Source organism: Phalacrocorax carbo, chromosome 12 (assembly GCF_963921805.1).
Source record: "Phalacrocorax carbo chromosome 12, bPhaCar2.1, whole genome shotgun sequence".
Lineage (NCBI taxonomy): Eukaryota > Metazoa > Chordata > Aves > Suliformes > Phalacrocoracidae > Phalacrocorax > Phalacrocorax carbo.
This window is the reverse complement of record NC_087524.1, coordinates 571,564-583,724: the sequence shown is the minus strand read 5'-3', so window position 1 is coordinate 583,724 and position 12,161 is coordinate 571,564. Positions and strand designations below refer to the sequence as shown.

Below are 12,161 nucleotides of genomic sequence, written 5' to 3'. Positions count from 1 at the left end.
ATATATTGTATTCACTGGCGAGCGAGTTAAAAAAAACCTGAGCAGCTCAGACAGCGCTGCCTTCGAAGACTGGGCTCTAATCACAACTTGTACCAGTCCTGTTGGAAAAATGAGATCAGCATCTTTGTGGTAAAATCCACAGCAGTTTGCCACGCTAGCGTACACACGCACAGCGCCTTCTGCGCCGCGCTGCTGCTGATTTGCAGCAGGCCTGGCTGAAATCGCCAGTGATGCTGCAAAGACGCAGCCCCAGAGTGACTTGGCCGATACTTGCCAAGGCTCTGGCAGGAGCCAGCACGCTTCGCTGGCACCACGCTCCAAGCAGACAGACCTCGCCACAAACCTCTCCTGCTGCAGTCAGCTACTGAAAAAGGAAACGGGTGTGTATTAAAGAAAAATCAAAACCCAAAACAAAAACCCAAACAAACGCACACCTTAAAACTTGGTGTTTGTGACACTTTTCCTTGGCACGGTGAACTAGGATGTTAAGCTGGAAGGGTTATGGGAGCTTGTGGTTTGGAGACATGAACCCTACATCTTCCCTGATGCTGCTAAATTCCTCTGCCTGAACAGGCAAGCGGGCAAAGCCCTTTAAAGGAAAGTCCCATGCTCTGAAAAACAGCAAGCGCCACTCACATAGGCCACTTCAAATGTCTTAATTGGCTTCATTTCTTCATTTTAAGGAAGGGAAGAAGAAAGGCAAGACTTCTGTGAGAGCGTGAACGTCCCTTTTACACCAGGAAATAAAGCCCTTCTAGTATCAGCCATCACAAGGGGTCAAAGCCTAATTTTTCAGCAACAGCTGGTTCCTAGCGCAAGATTAAGACAGGGATCACTGCTCAGAGGTAAGATTTGTAACGTGAATCTCTCCACAGTTGGTTTCTTAACAATTCTCCTGCTGAAGTCAGTTACATGTTGGTATCAACAAATGCAGTTGTGCCGCACTTGCAAAGCGGCAGCATAGGGACATCTATGCAATGGCCAGAGCCAGAGGCAGGGCTAGGGCTAAGGTTAGGGTTTAGGAAGGGATGTGCTCCACCTCCAGAATTATTGCTGAATCCTGCACAGTCTGAACGTTGTGATGCCCTTTACTTGGATTTTAGAAAGCAAGACATTACTTGTAAGTCAAAGACTAGAGTTAAGGTTAGCCCCTCTCACCCACGTTTCTTAGTGAGTTGCAGGAGGCTCCCTGAAACAGTCCAGGGCTGACTTAGGGGCAAATGCTCCACCCGGAGGGCAGCTGATTAAAGGAGAGCAGTTGTTCAGGGTTAAAACTGCCAGAGCAAATGAGTTTAAGTAAGAGGTGGCATCAGTGTTCATCTGTTCAGTCTCCCAGGCTGGGCTGGGGGGTAAAGTGTGGCTAGTGACGGGGGGCTGCAGCCGCAGGTTTCTTGCTGTGGCTAACTGAGCCTAGTGAGCTATGTTAAAGTCCTGTCTGGCACGTGCAGTGCCCTGTGTTTAATTCTGGGGCATTCAGCTGAACGCCAGTTAATGGCTGGGTTAGGGACTTGGGCTCCACAATCAGGCCCCCTACTGAATTAAACAACAGCCCTCTGCAGCCCTGCAGCAAAGCCTCAGCGCACACTCTGCCCCCTCCCCAGCAAGGGATAGCCCCCAGGGCGCAAGGCTCGCAGCAGCACGTCTCCAGAGCTCAGGCAGCTCAGGCACAGACCGGGTCTCAGCGCAGCAGTGCCACAGGCAGGTGTCACGGCACGGCCCCCGCCCGAACGGCTCGGTCTCACGCTGTGCCTTGGCTGAGCTAGGACATACCTAGAGAGTGTCGCGTTGTTTTCTCAAGCCAAGCAACACACAGCAGCTTGGCACGAGAGGGAACACGGACAGATCCCAGGCCAAGGTGTGGGCAGACTGTTGCTGCACATGTGCTACTTTAGATTCAGGTCCTTTCCAATCCAAACACACATATTAGCACTTAATCACTTGCAGAGTCAAGCTAGTTTTATCTCATTTTGCTAGAAACGCTCTCACGGGATGTGTGCTAGGGCCAGAATCCATGTCACTGCCCAGTGAAAATCCAAAATTGGAGACATGCGACTGATTTTAGCGCAGTTATTGTTGATTTGTGCAGTGCAATCCTCTAAACCTAGCAAAGGCAATATCCTTGCACAGGTCATTGTTATTACCACATTTACTTGACAGAGGCAGCAGACCAATGAAGCAAGGCTGCCAAAAGGTTACAAAACCTCCTAGACAGAGGCTGCAAGATCTGTCCCACAGATGAAAATATAAAAGGCTGGTGTGTTTCTCTTCCACTTTCTTCACAGCTAGACTGCTAGTAAAAGACAAAACAACAAAACTCCCCAACAGAAAACGCTAAGAATGAACCATTTTCCTCCTCTCTTAGCCACGAAAATCAACAGGCTTAGCAACGGTACCGATGATTTATTGAGCCACACCTCTGCAGTGCCTTCTGTGCCCTACGGTGAGTGCGAGCATGCAGATGACAGGAGACGACGCCTCTGATCCAAGCAGCTTACCCCTGGCAAGGGATCCGACTAGCTCTCCGCAGCAGTAGGCTTCCCTCGAGGGAAGGAGCCTGTCTCTGAAGGCTTCCAAGGTCCACGTGGTTTCTAGGAGGTGTGGGGCACGCACTATCCCCAGTGCTACCAACGGAGCGACACACGCTCAGCTCCTTGGAGGATCAGGCCAGAAACCGCTCCAAAGTCGGACAGGAGTAAGCGGGAGCAAAAGCATGCAGGCACTCCATCACTTACCTGCGGCTGAGAGGCCAGATTCATCTTATAAGGATGCGTCTTTCCCTCCTCGTTTACAAGTGGTGACCAGACTTTTGACTCCGTTCTGCAACACACAGATTTTTAATAGTTAATCTACTTTCAGCTGAGTATCATTACTGCCATTAAAAACTTGAGGTTCTTCACCAGAAAACATTTCCCTAGCCTTTTGTACATAGCACTATTCACATCAGGAGAAAGCTAGACAGCCTCATTTTAGGCACATAACTTGGATGACTTAGTTATGCTGTATGAGGTCCTTGGAGAAAGACAGTATCTCAGCAGCGACTGTCCTGGCTTATTCTTTGGGGCTCCGCTGGCAACACAAGCAGCACGGGCTCCAACCCAGGCAGTAGAGTTGGGGGTCACCCAAACAGCAGAAGCTGCAGATGTCCCTTAGATGCAGATCCTGTAATTAAGTGGGACAATTCAGACTGTGTGTTTCAGCTTCTGTGGGTAGCCAGGAAGAGGAACGATTCTTTTCTGTATTGACTATACAGACAATATGTTGCTCTTGAAATTGTGCTGCCTTGGAAAGCTATAAATATTTTTTGGTTTGAGCCTCTGTAATTTTCTTATTTATACAGCGGTGTCCATACTGAACAAACAGAAGCTTTTGGGAATTGGGGGGGGGGGGTGTGAGGGGAAGGGTCCAAGGCTGCAATGGGAGTAAGAACTGAGATGACATAACGTATCCAAGAGAAAGTCTGCATAACCTTTGCTGCTCTGTGGTCTGACCCAGTTACTCAGAGAAGCCTGAAACACAAGTCAAGATCTGTGACCAAAACCAACCTCTTTTACCACCATCGTTCTGGAGTTTTGCTATGTCCCAAAGAACAACAGACAAACAAGCAGTGAGGAAGAAGTAGAGTGCTTAGATTTGCTTGAGATACTTTACGGGAAACATGCTACCTACATTTGTCAGAGGCACAGACAGTAGTTAGCACCTCAGATGGACTAAACGATGTCACTTTTCCCAAACTTTTTAATAGTAGGGAAAGAGTGACTGCAGTAGTCCTGAATGAAAACTGCTGTTTAACGCTAAACATTGCATAATGCATCAACCAGATGCCTGAAAAACTCTTAGGATGAGTTTTGAAAACCATGTCCTGTTTTGACAGGAGCCCTTTGTAGAATACGCAACTGAAGATGGATGTACTTCCCAGATATTTGTGGATCCCAGGGCCAGCTACAATTTAAGTACTTAGTTAGCAAACCAGGAATGCTTCCACTGAGAATTAACTGGATAACTAGAAAGAGACTTTAAATAAAACAGGCTTATAAAACTGACAAGGATAGAGAAACAGGGTATAGAGGTATGCACAATAAATTCAACCTGGTCTATACCATTCCTTTAAAAGCCCTCCAATGTCAGGACATTTTTTCAACAGCCCAGACTTAACTGTGATGCACATGTATATCACAGATGTTTGCTGCATAAATAGTACTTTACGACTTACACCCAGAGGGTAGCTCAGTGGGAGGAGAACGGGAGGCAGCATTCTCACTCAGGGAAGAGTAGAAATCTTATTGACCTGCCATTGCATCTGCTGCACTCCGGACCTTACACAGAAGAAGCCTGAAGCCTGCTGTGCTGTACCTCCTTTCACAGGAAAGTACAAAAACACAGGTCACAGACATCATCCTTTACAGGTGTTCAGTTACAGCAAACCTTTGACCCCAGGCTATCGCACCCCGCAGGCTCCGCTGCAGTGCCGATACCTACAACCTGCGTCACCCAAATCGTGGTGCCTGGCAAGGTGGGGCACGCACAGACTAGCAAATACAAATGCAACAGCCGCATGGCATCAGATCTATGCCAGGCTGATTATTTCCTTGTCTCAGGAGCTGCTGTTACTGGATACACAACCTACCCCAAGTGAGTATAAAACAACCGTTCCCTCCTTGCTTCTGGCAACCCGCACTTTAAGGTGCATGATGAACCAGTGATTTTATCCAGATTACAGCTATCAAGCCTGGCAGCGTCACAGACATCGCTAGGATGGCTGTAGTTTGCACTTGAAGACTGTAGAAGGAACAACCCATTGACCGATGAAAAGACTTAGTTCTTAGAAGTGTTTGGAGATCACGTGTGACCAAATTTCATCTCCTCTGGAAAAACAGGACACAGCAAAGTATATGGAAATCAAATACCCTGCCAGCCCGGCTCTAAGCAAGTGGACATTGGCTAGCCATGAAAGAACAGTTCAGAAAGCATTTAACACTTCAGCTGATTTCTAGCATGAGGCATCCCCGTGCCAATTCTCACTGATCTAAGTGCTTCTGAGGCAAAATTTTTGTTTGCAGCAGCTTAATATCATCAGATTTCAGAAGCTCCAACAGGCCTTATTCAGACTGCAAATCTAAGCCTAGAGCAGGCCAATATACAAATGGAGAACAGAAACTTCCTCCCACCCCGGGCACTCGCTTTCGTCCCGCTGTCCCTCACTCAGTGCATTTGAGGTGACACAGCACGTTGGTCCTCACTGTAGGGGACGCTGCTGTAGCCAGCTACGGTGGCCAATGGGGTTTTTTTGACCAGATTTTTCTCCCTTATTTATCAGCAAGGCAAAAAGCACGAGTTTGTTTCCCAGTCTGCTGCCATTCTGATCCATCATTGGATATAAATGGAAGCGGCAAGGTCACTCCAGGCTTTACTTACAATCCAGTTTAAGTTATCCAAACAGAAAGGTTAAATAGCCCGCGCGGTCGGCCCTCTAGGCCGGGGAGGATAAAGCTCCCCTTTGTCTTCACGACAGCTGCAGCAAAGCCCTTCGGCCACTCTCAGCAGCCCATTTATGGCCCCAGCAACGCTGCAAAGAGGAGACAGCTTTGCTCTCCCTGGCTTTGCCTCGCAGGGCTTCCAGGGTGCGTGCCCGTCCCACCGCACCGCCCGCGGAGCCCACAGCCCCCCGGTCATCGCTGGGCTTGCCACGGTCCCAGCTCGCGGCGAGGCTTTCCTGGCTCTGCTCCTGCCGTCACTGCCTGCGCTTTCGTGGAAGGGGGGCAAGGGAAAGAAAAACAGCACCTAAAAGTTTCTGAAAGGCTGGGAAGTGTGGGCAAAAGGCACAGACAGTAGTGTGGATTGGTTAGACTCATCACGGTTGTATCTCATCTATATGTTTTCATGCCTTATTTCTATGAAGCATCAGAGTAGATAGCTCAAACCCAGCCTTGGCAAAGGTGCCTTCAGCTCACAGCAGGCTGCTACGGGTAGGGTTGTAGTGGCTTTCTGGGGGATTTTTTTCCAAATTTTGGAGAGAGGACCCCCAGCTACAAAATCACCTCCATGCTTCCCTCGGTAAGGCTGTACCCCTGCCACGGAGCACGGCCACACTAGCAGAGCTGCCAGACCTGCCTCTCCACCGGTGGTGGGGCTAGATGTCCAACAGCCTGCTGGACAATCACACCCCGTCTTCAGCGAAAGCCAGCAGGCTTCGTCGGCCCCGCAGGATCTCCGAGACTCCTGCTTAAATTGATGAATATTTATTTTAGAATAGAGTTTCTAATGCATATCCTTTCAAATGAGACTCCAGCAGAGAGCAACGCTCAAACAGCACAGAAAGAGAAGACAAAACCATGACACTCGAACAAGCCTGGGAAAAAGTGCCAGGCAAATTAATTGCAGGCATGTGGCTATACAAACTCTGTCACATTAGCAGTTTACATTTCCATGCTGTTTCCTTACTACAGGAGAGAAAGCAGCCAGGGCCAGGGAATGAGCCACGCATTTGCGGTTTCATCCAGGCAGAAACCAAGACCCAAGATCAGAAAGTAACTTCTCTGATGCCAGTTTGGATGGGGAGGTATTGGAAGGAAAGGGAGGAAGGAAACTCCATGCAAGTCAAGGCAGGAACCTGGAGAGCTATTTATGAAATACAACATTTTTCAAGAAGCTTGGCGTAATGTTTATATTACACCATGTTCACAAAAAGCCTAGATTTTGCTATCAATGCTTTGCGTGCGGAGCTGGACCATAGCTTCAAGGGAAAATTTGGAGCTGGAAAATGAGGGTTGTCATGGTTCAGCCTCAGTTGGCAAATAAACACCACTCAACAGCTCGCTCGCTCACTCCCCCCACCCCGTGGGACGGGGGAGAGAATCGGAAGAGCAAAAGAACTTGTGGGTTGAGATAAGCACAGTTTAATAATTACAATAAAATAATAATAATAATAATGATTATGATAATAATAACAGTAATGATAATATAAGAAAATTGAAAAGGAAAAAAACAAACACAGGCGATACAGCTGCTCACCACCCGCCGACCGGCGCTGCCGGTCCCTGAGCTGCGATTGCTGCCTCCCTCCCCCGGCCAGCCCCTCCCAGTTAACGTACTGGGCATGACGTTACATGATATGGAATATCCCTTTGGCCAGTTTGAATCCCCTCTCTTAGCTGTGCCCCCTCCTGGCTTCTTGTGCCCCTGGCAGAGCCTGGGAAGCTGGAAAAGCCCTTGACTAGTACAAGCCCTACCCAGCAACAGCCAAAACATCGGTGTGTTATCTCAGCGTTGTTTTCATGCTAAGTTCAAAGCACAGCACTGTGCCAGCTGCAGTGAAGAAAATTAACTCTGTCCCAGCTAAAACCGTGACAAGGGTCTAATCTTGTGTGCCAGGAACTGCGTAAATAAGTTGTGTAAAGCAGAGAGGCACATTTACATTCCCATTTCAAACACTGGGATGGACACGACTAAGATACCAAAGTAGCAACTAAACCCACAAAGATGGAAAAGTTCCTGCGCAACACAACGTTTGCGAGCTAAAAAACAATGAAAGACCTAAAGAATTCCTCTTTCAACCCTCCCCAGAGTCTTAGACATTTTAGTAATGTTTAGAGACTAACTACAGGAGCTTTCAGACTACCAGAAAGGTACCTTCAGCCTTTTAGCTACAATAGCTGCAAAGCACGTGCCCCTGATTTAAGCACGAGCTGTCGCTCTTAGTAGCCATCCGTTAATGGACATGCGATTTCGGCAAGCAGAACTGCACTTGGGCCGCATGCGGCCCATTGCCAACTCAAACAGCAATGCTAGTCACAACTTCCTCACGACAAGAGGCCCCAGAGTAATTCCTTCACGCATGGCCCTCTGCTCCTTGCATTTCAGGTGTCTCTTCGCACAACCACGGAAAACAAAAGGGCAACTCTGGCCACACAGAAGCAGCAAGAGGTGCATCACGAGCAGTTTCACTGCAGAGCTTTGAAGGCTAAAACACACCCAACTGCTCCGACTCACATTGCTCTTCCACCAGCCAGACACAGAGTTAATTACTCAACTAACAGCCTCACCAAAGAGGTTGTAAAAACATGACAAATGCCAGGCTTGACTTGCCAAAATTACTTGGAACGTGCCAATCATTAGTAAAAGCTTCTGGCACGTACCCAGGAGGTCTGGGGAGCACCACACCAGCCACGGAGAGGTTGTGAGCTGACATGGAGGGCCAGGCAATCTGCATGCCCTTATATAGCTGCAGGCAGAGCATCAGGCTTTTCCCAGGGCCAAAAGAATTATTAGTAAGATGACAGAGCTGGAAAACTCTTGTTGGCAGGGAAGCAAAAAGCAAACCTAAATGAGTCAACAGATTCCACCGACTTCCTAGAACACAAATTCGAGCCTATTGTGGCTTTTTGCAGCTAGTCCCCACGGTTGAGACCTGGGAGCACGTGGAGCAAGAGTGCAACTGAACCTTCCAAATAAAATGCGGATGACATCAAACACATGCTCTCTTTTTCATCATAAGCACCTACACACCGTCCTTTCTGATAGCATATTTCACATGTGCTGGTAGCAGATCTGACTTCCCTGATCCTAGCACTTTTCAAAGAACAAATACATAGCTTCATTCCTTGGCATCATTTTTAGCATAGTAAAGGACTTTTGCAAACAAAAAGATGCGTTAATACAGTATATGATGGCAGCAGAGCTGCAGAAAAGCAGCTTGACATTTGAAGAAAAGGACAGTAGCAGCAGAACAAGAGATTACATGTTTGAAATCCCTTTTCACAAATATTCTTCTTTTATTTACCACCCACACAACCTGCCTCCAGGCACAGAGGCAAGGGCAGGCTCTCTGTAGGAACACTTCTTTTTTGTTAAAAACCCCGATAAATACACACTTTACCTTTGAGTTGTTCATGGCTATGTATGAGCACAGCTCTACCACCCATTTGATGACTACAACCGCAGGCAAAGAGCCATTTGGTTCAGAAACAATTTTCACCCATGGTGCAATGAGCATTTGCCTGGTTTTGTACATAACATACAGTGAACATTTGCCTGCTTTTGTGCATCTGCAGCTCCAGCTACACAGACTTGTGCGTAAATTCATCATGAGCATTCCCAGTGGCGGCAGCGATGCCTCGATCTTTTGGCTATCGGGTGAATTTTGTGGTAGGAGAACTTGTTTCTCTCCAGCCTTCGCTTCTCTGAGTACTCTTTGTCAGAGCAAGTGTCTTTCCCAAAACACAAAGTTTCCAAAGGAAGCTGATAACTTTCTCCAGTCTGTTGGACTTGTCTCGCTGCTTACCCCCATTAAAGAAAATCAGAGGTGTGCTTGGGGGGGGCGCAGCCTGGTGGGAGGCGTTACTCGTCCCTAGACTGTCAGTGCTGTGATGTACACACACTAGTTGAGGGGGGCGCGGGGAGGGGGAGGGAAGAGCAGATCTTCTCGGAGGCTCAAGATCCAAAACTTCCTTTTTCCTGTGAATGGGAGAGGCTTAAAACTCCACCTGTGAAATTTCTCAGTTTCGCAACCAGGTGGTTTTGAGTTGACCAAAGTCCACGGTCTGCTGTAGCGTCAGTCTTTCTGCGCATACCATACAAAACCATGGTGCTAAGCTTCATTTTACACCGCTGAAGGCAATAACGGAACCTTTACTTTGGTTTCTTGGGCACTACATTTCTAAAAGCACTCGCTAGCCTGAAACAAAAAGCAAAATGAATGGACAAACACAGGCTCAGAAGAGTGGTGAGCTGCTAGACACACTACATTCAGCAGGAATTTGGTGTATTCGCCAACATTGTTAAACATCCATTTTCGAGGCAGAAAACAGACGTTTCCAACTCTGTTCACATGTCAAAGACCAAAGCACCTGGCAGTGCCGCTTAGAAAAGCATTTTCAGAGAAAGCAGTTTGTGGCTGGTTTTAAATCCTAGAAAATGAACAGATTTGCACCTTCGGGTGAAAAAGCAGACGAGGCGTGTTTTCTTCAGCTCGTAATTTGATCCATTTTTAACAGTGACATGTGTTAGACTAGATTTCCTGCCTACAGTCTGATCCGAAATATTTTTGGACTGTTACCATCGTTAAGGAAAATACCAAAACAGGAAACATCGGAATGCTGTTGATATTCACAATCAAGTACACAGTGCAAACAGCATTTCCTTTACCAGAAGTGTTTAAGTCCTTTCAGTTCTCTACATTTACGCTTATCTTAAATAACTGTTAGTACAGCCAACCATGAAGACATTTTAACTGCTCAGCTACCATTAGAAGAGAAGAAGGTTGCATAGATGAAAACCACACACGTATATAGTTTGTTTTGGTCCGCAGAAGAGCACAAGCTGAAACACTCTCCCAGCCTGCAGCTGCTTGCAGCTTCAGGGCTTTCTGCCCCAGAGATTCTGCCATGGTATATAACACCCTGTATAGATTTGTCTTCCATTCATTCATCCCGCCTCCTCTTGAACCCATGTGCACCTTTAGCATTCACAGCACAGTCACAAACGAAGTCTCCACTGTCACAAAGTGTTGACGCTTTGGTGGAACTGAAATGTCTGATGTGACCTCAGACCCATGTCTGTAAAATCACTCCTGGCACGACCCTGCCGCCAGCCTGAACGCAGGTCAGAGAGCATTTTGCACATGAAATCATTTAAATGAGTAGTCATTTAAAATTCACCAGGTATTAAATGAAAAATCACTACAGATTTATGCTTTCACAAGACACGTCTGTGACGGTGAGCAGAAAAGGAGGACTGGACTCCCACTCCAGAACAGCTGCTGCGGCTGGGCACACCCGCAGCACTGCCTGTATGTGATGCCCCGGCCCGCGGAGCTGCTGCCCGCTCAGACCACTTGTCCATGCCAGCACGACCACTTTGTACAACTGATTCAGCCAACAAGCTATGACTGGCGAGCACGGTGACCAGGCCCAAGAGCTGGTGGTGCTGAAGTGCAAATGGTATACTTGCCTTTTTATACTCCGCCAACTAGTTACAGAGCCACTTCAACACCGAAAAAGCTTCCAGCTCTGACCCAATTGTATTGTCAGCCTTCCTGACTGACTATAAGGTCAAGCCTCACCGACAGAGTTCGGCCCACCACGGTTCAGGAAGCCCAGGCCACACCACTTGGCCAGGCGGCACTCATTTTCCGCCTTGATAGTAATGCTCTTCCCTTCATGGAGGAGGGCTGACCACTGACCCATAGTCTGCCGTCCTCACCCATTTCCTCTACTCTAAGTTGAACAGGAAGATGAAACATGGGCTCCAACTGATACAAAATGCCTTCTCTGTAATCCCTCAAGGCTTCCTCTCAAGATCTACCATTTTAAGGTCTTGGCCTTAAACTGCAAAGTAAAGAAGGGCTCCAGCCTCAGCAACAAAGACTACACTACTTTTCTGACCACTGAGTCCGACTGCGTTTGGGACAACACAGTTATGGGGGCCCAGAAGGAGACAACTGGATGCTAGGGATAAAATATTCTCAACCCAGTACAACCAGGAAAGACCACATGATAGGCACGACTGTCTTTTGGCATTAAGAGTATCATATGCCGTACCATATTCCCCGATACAAACATATCTCTAGCAGCTACCAAATCTCCAAACAAGTAAGCAATTCTTCCCTAAGCAGAACTTCACTCCCAAAGAAGGAAGAGGACCAAAGACTTGAAGTCCCCTAGAATCATCTAAAATGGATGTTACATAGAGCAATGGGTAGTAATATCAAACCCTAAAGTGGATAAGTAGTTAGATCACTGCTTTTCACTTGCGGTCTTGACACTCTTGGCCATTTTGTCAGCAGTACTCATTGACCAGTACAGCAGCAGAAGCATCCAACACATGCTTATGCTACCCCTTGAAAGGGGGTCTTGAAAAAGAGTTGGGCTGTGCTAACTCAAAGCCCCTGCATGGCTGGGGCACATCCAGCTACAAATATCATCCTGGGCAGCTTCCACATGAAAGGCGGATGAAAAATGCATGGGGTAGTTATAAAGCTAACGACTTTGTAATTAACATTAGCAAACACATTTTACAGACTCAATGATCTGTAAGAGTAAGCTTGCCCGCAGGCTGAAGGAGCCCTTGCCTCCCCTCCTCCATCCCAGCCAGAACCACATGGCACTGGTTTGCTAAGTCAAGCAGCCAGATATTTTGGAGGGGAAACGGAGCACTCCTTTGCAGAA

The 12,161-nt window shown here is 47.6% G+C and overlaps 1 protein-coding gene across 1 annotated transcript in view; it reads right to left on the bottom strand.

Moving 5' to 3' along the window:
- The window catches only part of PDLIM1 (PDZ and LIM domain 1), a 46,164-nt gene that overhangs the window by 20,151 nt on the left and 13,852 nt on the right, over window positions 1-12,161 (bottom strand). The window contains exon 3 of the mRNA XM_064463638.1: window positions 2,733-2,817. Within this exon, the coding sequence (XP_064319708.1) occupies window positions 2,733-2,817 (85 nt within the window). The remainder of the gene's footprint in view (window positions 1-2,732; window positions 2,818-12,161) is intronic.